The sequence below is a fragment of the Lissotriton vulgaris genome, unplaced genomic scaffold (genome assembly GCF_964263255.1).
Source record: "Lissotriton vulgaris unplaced genomic scaffold, aLisVul1.2 SCAFFOLD_1297, whole genome shotgun sequence".
NCBI lineage: Eukaryota > Metazoa > Chordata > Amphibia > Caudata > Salamandridae > Lissotriton > Lissotriton vulgaris.
Window position 1 is genome coordinate 64,301 of NW_028244989.1, and position 15,958 is coordinate 80,258.

At 44.2% G+C, this 15,958-nt stretch overlaps 1 protein-coding gene across 1 annotated transcript in view; it reads right to left on the bottom strand.

The window, feature by feature from the left end:
• LOC147666678 (leucine-rich repeat-containing protein 72-like) overlaps positions 1-15,958 on the bottom strand; it is a gene marked incomplete at its 3' end in the record, with an annotated part of 73,810 nt that overhangs the window by 41,534 nt on the left and 16,318 nt on the right. Inside the window, exon 3 of the mRNA XM_086948975.1 lies at positions 4,197-4,273. Within this exon, the coding sequence (XP_086805101.1) occupies positions 4,197-4,273 (77 nt within the window). The remainder of the gene's footprint in view (positions 1-4,196; positions 4,274-15,958) is intronic.

A 15,958-nucleotide genomic window follows, 5' to 3' on the forward strand; every position in this document is an offset into this window, starting at 1 on the left:
ATGATGTAAGCCATATAAAGAGAGGACTCTGTATCTATGTCTGTGAGGGAGTGGAAAGACTTCTGGACCTTGATATTCCACAACCTGACAATAGGTCTTGACATAATAAAACACAGATCAGGCTATGCAGTCTCTGTACCATCCTTATTTTCTATTGTATGATTAAGCAACACACATTGGAAACATATGACAACACAGGAATACAAGGACTCTCACTGGAGCCAAGACCTGGCCTTGCACTGATTCTATAATAATACCAGTGGGGTTGTTCTAGACAGTATATTCCAATACAGCCCAAGAGAAGGCAAAGGAACCAGGTTCATAAAGGTGTAGCCCCAGATTGGTTATATCTGATGGACTGCTTTTTTTGCATATGTCGAAAGCAAAATCAGTGAGACAGCTTCTGTTCTCAGAAGCTGTTGCAAATAAGGCAAAACCTAAACAAAAGGAAATGGCTGAAAAAGCATACATCGCTCACTCAGCCTTAGACACGCTGCACAAAAAATGTGCTGATACTGAGGTATCTATAAGTTCAGTAAATACCACAGTAGCGCAACTTCCCACCATTTGCATGCATATGTTGTTGGATGTAATTGTTTCAGAAGTATGTTTGTTGATATGCAAATTCACATCTAACATCTATCTAAAAACAACCAAGAGCAGAACGCCACGAACTGAAAATGCCAAAGACACATCTACTTCTAGAATAAAGTGAATTTTCTTTGATAAATGGTTCCAAAATAAAGATTATATTAGGGGGTCACACAGAAGACGCATCCTTACCGTTTGATCGATCAGTAGAGTGGGGTACCTCCTGTAATATAGCTCATTGTAACAAAGCGCATTGCTTGTTTTGGCTGATAGCTTTACTTCAGCTAATACATTGCAACAGAGAAAATAGTCTTTTTTATATCATGATGCTTAGAAGAGTCTTCAGTGCACCAGCTGAACCACAGAATTGGACATGCAGGAGCAATTCCAAAGTCACACTTAGACACTTAGACTATGGTGGTTCAAATAAAGACAGTCGGAAATTCCAGAGAATTCAGCACAAAACTGTAGGCCCATACTTGTAAATGCTTGTAATACTAATAAAGGTTCCCAAAAAATAAATTAATAAATAAATAAATTATTGACTGCATTCTTGTCCTGTTTTCCTCTTTTGCTTTTCCAACAGGCGTTTTTTTAAAAAAAGCTTTATTCAGGCAAAATCATTTTTTCAAGTCCTGAAGATGATCCCCCTATAACTGAGCTTGGGATCGAAACGTCGACTCCTTTATGAGTGATCCCTACATGTGAACCCACTGTATTATTGTATGGTTGATTTACTCCAGGATACACTGTTAATTTAAATTCACATCAGTGACCTGTAAGCTCACCCTGTTTGCCTGATATTTCTTTCACTTACTGTTCTTTTTACTTCTTTCCTACGTACGGCACAGGACTGTGCCCTACTGTAACCCCTATTGTTTTGGTTATGTGCTGTATTCTCACACTGAACAAACCTACCAGATCAATAAAAATTCCCTGTCCGGCTGGACAAGGGATTGTGAACTATATAGCAGCCCATTGTGGTCGATATAATGTCTTTGTTTACTCTTATTCTTATATGCTAAGGACCACTTGTTTCCTTTTAAAATAAATGTAGTTGCCTCTGGCCACGGGAAGAACTAATTCCTCTCTGGGAAAGATATCCTTGGAACAAAATGTAGGGCTGTAACTGTTACCATCTCCTTTTGGGATTTGATTTCATAAGCAAATCGAGAGGACTAGAGTAAGGTAACAGGTGCCAAACCTGTTTAAGAATACACAGTGTTCTGGTGAGACCTCAGCCTTAGATTCAAGAGTGGATAGCCATTGAGTACTACATACCGTAAAGGGATATAGAAGGCAATCCTAGAGATTCCTGTGGAAAGAGGCTGTCACAACAGACAAGCAGCAATGTTTTCAGGAACGTTGGTGAAATAAGACCATAGAAGTCTGAGAGGTGACAAAGGACAGTTTATAATTATATGTTATGGTTTCTTTAGGCATCAAGAATAAAAGACAGGCGAAATTGAAATAAAGTTTTAAAAACATTTTCAAGCAATTAATTCTCTAATATTCTTAACATAATCATAATCATAATCATAATCAAAACATCTAATATAACAGTTCTTCCCTGCATACAGAATTTTAAAGACTGATGTGTCACCTCCAATTGTGTTTGCAGTAGCAAAATATCTTACAGCAATGTGGTTTATTTGCACCCGCCTTTTGAAGGCGGAGGTGGACTTTTAATAATTTCAGCTTATTAATGATTTTAAGCTCCCTTGATGATGAATTGACTCACATGTTTGTAGTACAACTTTTATAACTAATGTTTTATTGATTTGTATAAAGTATAATGACTGTGATTATTTGTATATCTTTGATGATCTAATAGATCGAAATAAAGATTGAATTGGAATTCTCTAATATATTGGATACTCACTCCAGAAATGTCTCTAGGTGATCCCAATAAGAGAAGCAAACCGAACGTGTATGGAGACAAAGGTATTTGTATGAAACCACAATTTATTCAAGTGGGGAATCCAGGATTCAAACACAGATCCAACGAGATCGCTGTTTCCATTACACAATGTCGTTTGAATCTGGTAACAAGGAGGCACTCCAACTGCAAAATGTAATTTTGCCTGGAGAGCCAAAAAGCCTTATTCCGTTCCAGAGGTGTCCTGATGCAGCAGTCTGCAACATCACCCCAAGACAATATATACTTTACTCTTCCCATTGTCGTCCCAATTATTTCACTAGTAAAGTCAGACGGGTGAACACATTGACTTCTGTGTGTTTGTGATAAAGGGGACGTGACAAGGTCTGTACACATGTAATGTAATGTAATGTAAAGAAACATTTCTATAGCGCACCTATCACACCAAGGAGCATCTTGGCGCTAAAGACCAGAATAGATGAAAAAGTTGATCAAAAACTGCACTTGTCTGTGGGGTCCAACACTCACACTAACGCTTTGCACGCTGTGTCCGTAAGACTATATATCCCGGTTTTAAGTAGTTTTCTGAAACGTGTTTCAAAAGGGATTTGGCGTAATTGGGAGGGGAGTTTGTTCCAGGCCCTGGACCCAATCACTGACAAGGATTTCCCTCCCTTGGTAGCAAGCCTAAACTTGGGGATGGCAAGCAGATTTGCGTTTGAGGATCTGAGGTTTCCTGATAGACAGTAGCGACTTAAACCTTTCTGGAGATATTTAGGACCTTGAGCATGAAAGGCCCTAAAGGTGATGACTAGTGTTTTAAACAAGATGCGCTTATGAATAGGTAGCCAATGGAGAGCGTCCAGCGCTGTCGAGGCAGAGGACTTCCTGGGCCATCTAAGCACTAAGCGGTCGACTGTATGCTGGACCATCTGCAGCCTGTGTAGGACCGCTTTATTCGATCCTGCACATAAGCTGTTGCAATAGTCCAATCTCGATATTATTAATGCAACCACCACCGTTCGTCTTGCTGCCAGAGGGAGAAGGTCAAAGAATTTTCTCAATCCCTTTATGATGTTAAAACAGGTGCCTGCCACAGCCAACGCCTTTTGTTTGAAAGACAGAGTGTCATCGAACTTAATTCCCAAATTACGGGCAGCACTAATTGTGTTAGGGGGCGCATAATTTTTTAGGGCACAATACAATAGCCTGAGGGGTACGATACTGCCTCTCCTGACAGAATGTTTTGTATTTAATCTCTTCGAGATAATACCATTCTAGGGTACCTAAGCAGTGCAGAATCTTCCTGAAACAACAACAAGTCTATCAAAGGAAGGGGCAGAGGTTTATTTACTCCACAAACTTCTTCAGGAGTAATAATAGAACATTGAAAAGCTTATGTGGGCACTATGAAAAAATACAATATAAATGGGAAACACATCTGGGCATAAGCCTGTTTACACTAGTCAGTATGTGCTACATTCTACTAAGTTAAAGAGTCAAATAATGAATTTGCTCAGTTGTTACGGAGTCCTCTGAGTCTCTGACAAATACACTTTGAGCGATTCAGAATGTAATTAAATAGGTGGACTGATTTGAAAATAGTCACAATAGACATGTAAATGCATACACTTTACATTTATGTTAAAAATCAACACATATTGTAAATGACTTGAATAAATCAGTAGTGAGTATTCGTTTTAATCTCAATTGAAGATGTACTCACTTTCTTGCCAGGTATAGCTCCTGGACATCAGCAGATCTTTTATAGACGCACTTCTTTAGCTGCTCTTCAATAGCTTGCTAACGTGCAAAGAAACAATACTTTAGTTCAAAATGCACGTCCCTGATCGACAATCTTACAACTTGTATAGCAGCAACAGTGTTAAAATGTACCCACTTTGTTGTTTTAGGTGCCCCTGTGAGCACCACTCTGTAACCACAGCTGCGTTCTGGGCTGCATACAAGATCCCCCAACCCCCCACCCCAACCCCCCCCACCTGCAACTCCCCCCACCTGCAACTCCAATATGCGTTCAGATGACTCTGAATCTCCCAACTTTTCCACAAACTGATCTCTCCAAAACAAAGAATGTCGACCTGCAACCATGGGATACATGATGTAATTGTGGTCAGTTTGCTGGCATTGCTCAAAATGTTCTCCACGTTCCTCCCCACAACCATATCCAGATTTCTGTAGCTTCTACACTTCAGTTAAGGGGTGAATTAATACCAATGCTACAACAAGCCCTAATCCTTCTTACAGTAGACCCCATCAAAATCCTCATCCGATCCAGTAATGGAGTTCCTATGTTTGTCAGGTGATCAACCAATAAAACAAGCTCTGGCAAAGCCAATAGGTTTCCTCTATGCAAGAGCTATTAATAACAATAATAATAATAATATAGCCATTTCTAGAGCGCCTGGTTACACTAAAACAGTGTGTCCCAGCGCTATAAATTGCTGTAAGACCGGAGGGAGGGGGGAAATTAAGCTAGAAACACTAGTTGTAGTTGACAGGGAAAAGATGGGTTTGCCAATATGTTTCAGCCATGTTGTACACCAGCATGGCTGCTGTTCAGTATGGCTAAAAGTTAGTGTGGTAAAGGAGAGTGGCATGGAGTGGAGTGTCATAAACTGGAGTAGAGTGGAGTGTTATGGAGTGGCATTGAGTGGTATGGAGTGATGTGGAGCGGTGTAGAGTGGGGTAGAGTAGAGTTAAGTATCGTGGAGAGGAGTGAAGTGGAGTGACATAGAATGAAGTGGTGTAGAGGAGGGTGTTTAGTGCCATAGAGTGGTATGGCATGGAGTGTAGTAAAGATGAGGATAGTAGAATAGAAGGTCTAAGTGGAGTAGAGTGGAGTAGCATAGAGTGTTATGGAGTAGAATAGAGCAGAGTGGAGAGGCATACAGGTTGTTGCATAGAGTGCTATAGAGTAGAGCGGGGTAAAGTGAATTAGATTGTTTAATGTTGAAAATCTAGCAATTAGCGATCATTTCCCAATTAGTATCAACTTGCACTCAGGCCAGCATGATGGGTATGCTTCGAGCCTCCCTGACAAGTTATACTGCCATTCCATTTCTGTGTCAAAAAGAAATGGTTACGCAGTGAAGTGGGCTAAGGTTGATCCTATAAACTTCTTAAAAGACATTATCATAACAGATCAGGAGCACTTTATGACGTGTCTGGAACAAAATCCCTCTCCCGAGATGGTCAAGACGGCCTACAGTAAGATAGCGATCACTATAAATGAAAAATTGACCAGGGAATGCAAAGACAGGGAAATGACTAAACAGACTCGCTGGTTTAATTCTGCTTGTTCTAAAGCCCATACATTGTTACTGCAGGCTGTAAAGTCACTCCCGAAGGATATGAAGCTAGTCAGAGAAGCGAGGTTAGTGTATAAACAGGCCCTTTTAAACAGAAAATCCGAACTCAAAAAACATGCTTGGGAAGCATTAATTAGAGCTAGCGCCCTTCGTGATAATATCTCCTTTTGGAGAGAAGTTAATGCCCCGTTTTTTGTAGACAGCAGGACTGACTCCCTTGAAATCGCTATAGCTGAGGACGTTTGGGTCAATTACTTCACGGTTTTATATAAAAAAGTTGATCTATTGGAGATAGACTCCCGTGAAATTCTTGTAAATAACCCTTCTGATCCACGGCCTGAGATAACGCACCGACCAGAGACGTTCCCTTTGAATATAGTTTTCTCGTCTGCAGAAGTCGAGCAGGCTATCTGCGAGAGCGCAAATTCAAAAGCCCCTGGCCCAGATGGTATTCCTATTGATATATTTAAAGACCTCTGGGCTCCGCTTCTCACAAATGTCTTAAATGCCTATAGCCAAGTAGGTTTTCCTGTTACGTGGCAAGAAGCCATTGTAATCCCAATCTTCAAGAAGGGCGACAGGCAGGATCCTAAATGCTATAGGCCTATTTCTCTGCTCGACTCTTTGATGAAAGTGGCAGGTAGAGTATTATTGACTAGATTACAATCCTGGGTAAATGATGAGAGGGTTCTTTCCAAATTTCAATACGGTTTTAAGAGAGGGCTGGGCACAGTTGAGCAGGGACTGAATCTGGCATTAATAACCAGCAAATACACGATGGCAAAAAATGGTAACTTGTTCATGACATTTGTCGACTTAAGCTCGGCTTTTGATTGCTTGGATCACAAACTGTTATGGTCAACCTTAACCAAGTTAGGTATAGATCCCCCCATTCTGAATTTTATTATGGAACTTTATAGAGGCGCAGGTGCAATGGTCCGTTACGGCAAAAATGGTGAATGCACCAGGAAATTCCCCATGGAAAAGGGGGTTAGGCAAGGATGCATCCTTGCACCCTTTCTTTTTAATCTTTATATTAATGAAGTGGCAGACTTTTTAAATAACCTAGAAGTTGATTATCCCAAAATAAACGGCTCGTCGGTCCCAATACTCCTGTATGCCGACGATACACCAATCATATCACGAACCCAGAAGGGCCTCCAAAAGGCATTAACTGGTTTTTCAACCTTTATGGAGTCCAGAGGCTTGAAGATCAACGTGGGAAAAACTTTTACCATGTGCTGTACCTCTAAGAGAAATTCTAAAATAAACTGCAGAACCTTCGTTAACCAGTCTAAGATAAGCTTGACCGAAACATTTTCATATTTAGGCATCACATTTAACAATAGAGGAACCTGGTCAACAGCGATAGCTACACGCAATCCGGCCTTCGCCCGCACAATCGGAGCGGTAAAAAAAATTGCCAATCGCCTGGGTGGGAAACCTATAGATACTTTGTTAAACATTTACGCAGCTAAATGTGTGTCGACTGCGATCTATGGCGCTGGCATATGGGGGACGGCCGATTGTTCACAAATCCAACTAACAGAAAATGCCTTTTTTAGACACTTGCTAGCCGTTCCAAGATCTGTTTCTACCACCATTTGTCATAAAGAATCAAATCGTGTGCATATTACAGATCGGATTAAGGTCACACCCGTCATGCTGTGGCATAAAATCTGGTCTTCAGAAGAGACAGCCTTCAGCAGGGACGTGATTCAGGACTGCATGAAACAATCAGCGGCCAGGAAGATTACTAGGCTTCAATTTATTAAAAACTTTATGAACTCTATCAGGCATCCGGAACTTTTTGCAACCCCGAGCACATGCTCATCAATATCGAAAAAACTTTTAAAAGACATTTGCCTTGAACTGTTAGAAGACAGACGGTGGTACTTGGATGGTAACAAGTCAACAGTTATCTCTCATCGTCGCATTTTACACGGTCCAGGTTTACATCCATATCTGGCTCCGGAAATTCCCTGTTATACCAGAATGCTTTTAACTAGGATGAGAACCGACTGCTTCTACAGGTTGATTACATTTCCCACCCCAAATGACTGGTCGGTGTCACTGATAAAATATCCATGCAATGATATTTCATTTCAGTCAAATATCCATAGTATCTTTTTTTGTAAATATTATGAATGGGGGAGAAAGAGATTTTTGTTACCCCTATTAAGGATGTGGGGTCTGCGTCAATGCAGACCTGCTTTGATTAAACTGTATATGTTGCAGGATGAAATTAGTGTGGATGCAGCTGCTAAATACCTGAAATATGTGGTCAGAGCTAGAAGCACTATGACTTAACGCAAGTGTTGGACTCCTTACCCATGTAGCTAACGGCATACATAATTAACTGATTTCCTCTGATTGCCCTTTTTTTTTTTTAAAGGTTTTAACATGTGCTTTTCAGTATTTGTAACGTTTTTTCTTTCACTTGTTTAATTGTATTAATTGTATTACTCATGTGCAATGAATTTTTTATGTGCTTTTATGGTCTTTTAATAATACCGAATAAAGCTTATCTTGACTTGACTTGAATTAGATTGTCTTAGAATGGAGTAGAGTGTTGTAGAGTCAAGTGGCATAAAGTGTCATAGAGTGGAGAAGCATGTAGTGGAGAAGAGTGGAGTAGTGTGTTGTAGAATGCAGTGGAGTAAAGTGGTATGGAGGGAGTTGTATCGTAGAGTGGAGTAGTGTCATAGAATAGCATAGAGTGGAGTAGAGAGTCAGAGTGGTGCACAGTTTAATGAAGTAGAGTATCATAGAGTAGAGTATCATAGAGTGGAATGTCATAGAGTGGAGTGTCTTAGAATGGCCTAGAGTGGAGTGTCGTAGAGTGGCCTAGAGTGAAGTCGCATAAAGTACAGTTGTGCAGAGTGGATTGGTGTAGAGTGCACAGGTTTTGAGTAAAGTGGTGTAGAGTACTTTGGAGTAGGGTGCAGTGATGTAGAGTGGCGTGGAGTGCGGTAGCACAGAGTAGATTGTTTCCCGGTGTAGACTGGATAGGAGTGGGGCAGGGTAGAATGCAGTGTCATAGAGTAGTGGTGTAGTGTGCAGTGGTGTAAAGTGGAGTGGCGCAGAGTGGAGTGCACGGACATAAAGAGCCGTGGCATAGAGTGCCATGGCTTAGAGTATATTGTTTCAGAGTAGAGTAAAGTGGCGTGGAATGGTGCAGGGTAGAGTGGAGCAGGGTAGAGTGCAATGGTAAAGAGTACTGGCAGTGCAGTGCCATAGAGTGAAGTATTGCAGATTGGAGTGGCATAAAGTGGAGTTGCATAGAGTTGTGTGGGACACAGTAGGGTGGAGTAGTGTAGAGTTCAGTGGCGAAGAGTTCAGTGATGCATAGTGGAGTGGGGTAGAGTGCACTGGCATAGAGTAGAGTGGTGCAGAAAAGAGAAGCATTGAGTGAGGTGGAGTAGCGTAGATTGGTACAGAGCACAGTGGCGTGGAGTGGTGCTAAGTACAGTGGAGTGGGGTAAAGGGGATTCTATGTCAGGCCCGGATTTTACAGAAGTCATTCAAACTAAACAATCAACTACCATGAAGCCTTGGGAATATGGTAGAGAAAAAACAAAAAGTCCAATCAGGAGTCAGTCCCGGTCTCCAGCCAATGAGAGGGAAGCCATGGTCCACACAGTCCATCATGTTATCCAAAGAAAAGGGTTTTTTAGTGTTAAGGGAGTAATTGCGCGCTGCAGGATAACTGGCTAATGTACCGGAGGAAAATCAAGTGATATGGTGCTGACAGGCAAGGGGTGACCCTCACAACCCCTAAAGTAATATTTGGAACTCCAAGCATCTACAGTAGAAACCAAGGACATGTGCACACATGTGATTACAACATATAATATGCCAATCCACAGAATAGAAAAACAGAAAGTTTGCCATGTCTTCTTTTGTTGATTTAATGCTTATTTGCATAGACACCAGCCGACACCTGTTTAATCAGAGTACATTCCACTCTGACTCTTCAGGGCCAGATCTTAATAGATGAGAAGGCATATCCCAAAACCGGTGATAATTCCAACCCGGTTGGGGTCTGATTTGATTGGAGAAGCGATTCAAATTACAGTGAAATACAAAGAGCTCCGCTGTACGATAAACAGTGGACTTGTATATAGCCGATCACAGTGTCTACGTGAAGACAGGTACGTCCTAATATGCGTCTGTAAGTGTTCCTATACGTAACAATCCAGAGTATATATCGTCACAAGGTAAGACCTGAAAGTGAACGTGAACCCGCGTCCCGGCGTTCCACGGGCTGTCCGACTGGAGTATGGTTCGGCAGTCCATCATCCCCGTTTACCATGCCTCTTTCTTTGCTGCTCGCAGTCAAGATAAGTGGCTTTTTCTCTTTCTTGTGTCAAAGACTATATAAAAGTGGTATGTGCATGTTTTTATGTAATTTAATTGTTGTGCTAACAGTCCCTATTGTTCCTCGCTTTTCAAGTGCCTTGTGTTGTCCTTCATGGCCACGGGAACAAACTCGCTCCTTCGTGGCCATTTGTTGTACATTTACCTCCCTTGACCAGGCGCAAACTTCCATGAAGAAGGTTTTCCCTAACAGGGTTTTCCATGGGGCCTGCCGAGGTAGGGGCCGCTCGTCTGGGCGCCCAAATAACCCAAACCCTCCCAGGAGACAAGGCTCCCACCATGGCCAGCTTCAGGACCAGGCCAGATTTGCTAATTTCTAACCTACCAGAGAGCGATGTTGCAGAGGAAGGCGTGGCAGAGGCGCAGCCGCTTCCAACATCTCCGGTGAGTGTTCTGCCTTCTTCTCTTGTAAAAGCAGGAGGCCGATTGCAAACATTTTTCCTGGCTTGGACTTCCATCACAAATGATGCCTGGGGTTTACAGACCGTGCAGGATTTCAAATAGTGTTCTAGAATTCACCCTGACAAGTCGCCACCCAGCAACCGCTCCATTTTTCAGACACTGTGGAGAAGTTGGTGGACGAAGAAGTACGCTCCCTCTTAGCCAAATGGGCCATCTCACAGGCGACCACGCAAATACGGGTCTTCATCAGCAATATCTTTTTGGTTGACAAAGCCGGTGCAGGCCACCAGCCGTTTATCAACCTCAGCGAGTTCAACGAGTGGTTTGTCTACCACAATTTCAAAATGGAGGGAATCCACTTCTTACCAGATGTGCTTCGCCCCCCAGGATTGGATCGTGCGTCTGGACCTCAAGGATGCCTATCTCGCGGCCCCCGTTTAGTGGTTCCTGCAGTTTCTATGGCAAGGCCAAACTTATGAATCATCACTCTGCCTTTCAGTATCTCTTCCGCCCCGTGGTGCTTCACGAAGGTTCTCAGGCCGGTCATGGAAAGCCTGCAAGCACAAGGACGTGGGTTGATAGTCTATCTCAACGAAATCTTTATCATGGCACAGTGTACCCACAAGTTTGTGCTCCAGTTACAAACAGCAGTGGACCCTCTACAGAGCTTGACATTTGTGGTCAACGAGGCCAAGACCCTCCTGGTTCCTTCTCAGAAGGTGAATTTTCTAGGTTTCTTGATAGACTCTGTTGAAGCTACTCTCTGCCTCCCTTATTGGAAGGTGACAAATATCTGACACGAGTTGCGGAGAACCTTGACCAGGCAGCGGGTCTCGCTTCGCCATCTAGCCTGGGTGGCAGGCCTCCTATTATCTTCGATTCAGTCCATTTTTCCCAGACCTCTACATTATCAAGCCAGACAACGATTGAAAGCCGCGTACTTTCGCAGGGGCCTATCTTACACTCCGATGGTAACCCTTTCAGGAGAGACGTGTGCCGATATCGATTGGTGGTTGACCAATATGGAGGCATGGAATGGTCGGGCAATATTCGGGTTGGCTCTTGACATCGTCATAGAGTCAGACGCCAGCAGGTCAGGGTGGTGTACACCAGATGTGGCAAAAATGTCCATCGGAGGATCGTGGTCTCCTCACAAACAACAGTTACATAGAAATTGTCTCGAACTGTTGGCAGGCTCATTCGCGGTGAGATTCTGGACCAAGAACTCGGTGCAGGTGTGTGTCCTTCTCAAGATGGACAACGTATCGGCTGTGTGACACATAAATCACTTGGGAAGCACACGCTCCAAGGCCCTCTCAGATCTTGCATCAGCTTCTGGCAATATTGCCTGCACCATCCGATTGCAGTCACAGCAGAAAACTTGCCGGGCCAGGCCAACCAACTGGTGCACTTGCAGTCCCGCAATTTCCAGGATATGAGTTCGTGGAAGCTCCACCCGACGGTGTTTTCTTCTCTTTGGGAGAAGAGGGTTCCATTCACAGTCGACCTCTTTGCGTCCAGACTGGACCATCAGATGCCCAAGTTCTTCAGCTGGAAGCCGGATGCCATGGTGGCAGCCACAGACACAATTCTTTAGGGCTGGTCTCAAGAGAGGGGCTATGCGTTTCGCCAGTTCGCAATGATTACAAGGGCCTCTGCCCAGATCAGGCATCAGAGGGCGGAGGTGGTGATGGTCACTTTGCTGTGGAGATCTCAGTTGTGGTTTCCAGTTCTTCTGGAACTGTCTTGGGGTTTTCCAATCCTTCTCCTCCTATTTCCAGAGGTTCTGCTCAACCTGGATCATCAACCTCATCAATTGATCCTGGGGGAGTCGATGTCGCTCATGGCATGGAGAATTACATGGTACGATGGTCACTCCCAGGCCTTTGGGACGCAGATAAGGGACTCTTATCCAGAGCCTGGGCCAGTAGCATGGTCAAATGCTACAAATCCTCATGGAATCGCTGAACCTGTGGGTGTTGTGACAGAGTCTAGATCCGGTGGCAACAGATGTGACTCACGTTCTGAATTTTTTGGCTTCCTTAGCGTAATAGGGTTTGGACAGGTCGATCAACTCCTTTCGCTTGCAATTTCAGTGGGACTCCACCCAGTAAACTGTGCTCCTATAGGCGAGCACCCCTTTGTGTGTTGCCTGTTGAGGGGGGTACGCCTGTCGCTCCCTCCAGAGTGAAGGTACTCGGTGCAATGGGATGTCAACGGGGTACTCAACCTCTTCCTATTGTGCCAACCTAATCTCTTCTTGTACAGGAAAGAACCATCAGCCAAGCTGCCCAGTTACTCTTCTTAATTTGCTCTCGGAGAGTCTCTGATGTGCGTGCCCTGGATATTACGGGGCACACTTTCTCCCCTTCTGGTGTGACCTTTACGATCCGTAAATGGACAAAATGTGGAACCAGTTCAGTGTCCTACCCTGCCTTTCCCAACTCCCCTAAGTTGTGCGTTGTTGCTTGTCTCAAGGCATGAGGAGATGTCCGTAGAGTTCCGACCTCCTGGGGAACAACAGCTCCTCATTGCATTGAGGAAGCCTCAAAGGGCTGTCTTCTCCCCCACAATTGTTTTTTGGGTCAGATGGGTGATGCAAGAGGCTGGCATTAATCTGCCCATGTTTGGAGCCCACTCAGCTCACGGTGCGATGGCTTGCAAGGCCTTTGCTCTAGGGGCCCGATTGGAGGATATCCTCAATGCAGCGCATTGGTCCTCAGACTCAACCTATAAGAGGTTCTATTTCAAGCCATTCCTGGATATGACTAGTTGGGTGATAAATCAGCTTTCAACTAGCATAATCCGAGCCTTCAGTCCTGGCTTCGAATGAAAAATTTCCTACACATCGTAACTGAAAGTTTCAATTCTAGTTAGGACTCAGAGGCGAGGATTTCCTCACCCGGTGATTCCGGAATGGAATAAACCCCCCCCCCCCCCCCAATGATTGGTAAGTACTGAGTCACTATATTCTCAATGCTGTATCCATGTTGATGTTAACTGTAGTCGTTTTGAGGTGGAAATCATTGAAATGCTTTGTTCAACCTAAGCCAGGTGCTGGGTGTAATATGTGCCTCTCATTGTAGGAGGCGATTGGAATAAATAAGACTTGTGAAAAAGAGGATGTGGCTCTCGTGCATCGAAAGAGGCATGGTGAACAGGGATGATGGACTACGTGGACCTTGGCTTCCCTCTCATTAGCTGGAGACCAGGACTGACTCCTGATTGGCTTCTCGGTTTTTTCTTTACCACATTTCCAAGGCTTCATGGGAATTGTAGTTGATTATTGTTTCGTTTGAATGGCTTCTGTGAACAAAGCAGACAAAGTAAAGCATAATCCTCGCCTCCGAGTCCTTAATAGAATTGAAACTTTTTGTTACAATAGCTAGGAAATTTTTCAGTATGCATGATGTGGTAGCTTACTGTCATTACAGACAACACATGTTAAATTAAAATGACCATTACATTTGTACTGACATACAGTTTTACTGATAAAAATGACACTGCGCACAAATAATAGTGACTGGAAATGTCATCACCTAGGGTATTGAATTGTTTTGATCATCTGCACAGTTCATTTACAGACATTAACATTTTGATTGTGTCCTAGGAAACAAATAACATCATACAGCCTTCCACAAGCCCTCCCACTGGGATATTTCTACATTCCCCCAAATTTTAATGGCGGGCTATGCCGAACTTCTGTCTCTGGTAATGTACAGTCTCATGTACTCCATTCAATGGTCATTACTCACAATGGTTTCACTCCTTTGGCTGAGCTAGAAGGAAGAGTTTGACATTTAATTAGGCCAGAGAAGATACACCACCTGCTGACCCTATGTTTATGGGTATTGGACCGTCTCTAAGGTTCACTCGGCAGCACCATATTTTCCAACATTTCCCCTTCATCTAGCTTGGCCAGTTGTGCTCCCTTGGCCCCCTTTGTCTTTGGTCCAGGGTGTGACGAGGGGGACCCGGACTCGGGCCCCCCTGGCCTGCCTATTCATGTGTCTCCTCTCTTTATGCAGCACACGGACACGTGGAAAACCCCAGACGCCGTCGGATGCCGTCCCGTGCTGGACTCGGAGGAACCCTATAGCTTTAAGTGGGCGGATCCGCATCTGGGACACGCCCTCTATACCACGGTAAAACCCGTCCCTGAATCCACACAGGTGTGTGTTACACCCGGAGGAGGAGAGTGGCGTGAGGAGAGCGAGGACGGGGCGGAGAGGAGAAGGAGTGAGGATGAAGCGGAGAGAAGAAGGAGCGAGGACGGAGCGGAGTGGAGAAGGTGCGAGGACTGCGAGGACTGGAAGAAGAGTGAGGACGAAGGCGAGTGGAGAGGTACCGAGGAGCGGAGCGTGAAGCGGAGAGACCAGGCGGACCACGAAGACCAGGGTACCGGAGGACGATCGGAGGCGGAGAGAGAGACTGCAGCGACACGCCAGGAGGCCACAGTGAAGGCGCATCGCCCAGCCACGCTTCTCGGGAAGTGTGGCTAGGACAGGTACGGTCTCGTTTCCTGGGTTGGGCGGGACGTAGGCGGGACACCCCCCCCTGATCCAAACCGTGCACTTAAACTCCCCCCCTCACTTCCACCTCACGGATAGCGGGGTATTGTTGAGCACGTGTGTTCCCTCACCAACCCCCTACCCTGTCTTAGTGTTTACGGGACAACCCAGTAAAACTGGTTTTCCTTTCTTTTTGGTTCTTTCTCCACTGGATACCGGCCCGAGTGTCAAGACGGCAGAAACCCGGACTACGCCTCCCAGAAGACATCGGGAGTTAAGAAGGCGGGACTGGAACGAGAGGCCACGGAGGACGCTGCGAATCCCCTTCCTTACTACAGGGTTCCGGTGCAAAAGAGAAAACTGTATAAGGCAATAAAACCAGCCCTACCTACTACACCTGTGTCCGTGGATTTGTTCGGTAAACCACCTGAATCCCCACACAGGGGTACCTACCACATTGCAGTTTTCTATTTTGGAATGTGACAGGTTTGCGCAGCAAGGTGCTTCTTCCACTCTGGATGAACTTTATAATCAAATTTCAGTGGGTTATCCATTTTTGGTTTCAAATGTATTGGCTTATGTCACAAAAAAATCTGAGATTAGTTCTCCTTATTTAATTATTTTTACTGAAATTTCATACAATCTTAAGGTTACACTTGTAAAGTTTTATAACGATGGATATATGACGTTACAACGCATACTTTTACAAAGCATGCCTTTACAACGCATTTTTTACAAAGCAAAATCCTTTACAACGCCTTCCATTACAGCGCATGCCTTTACAACGATTTTTCTAAAAACTACCATTACAACGCATTCCATTACAACGCATACTACCTTTACAACGCATACCATTACAACGCATA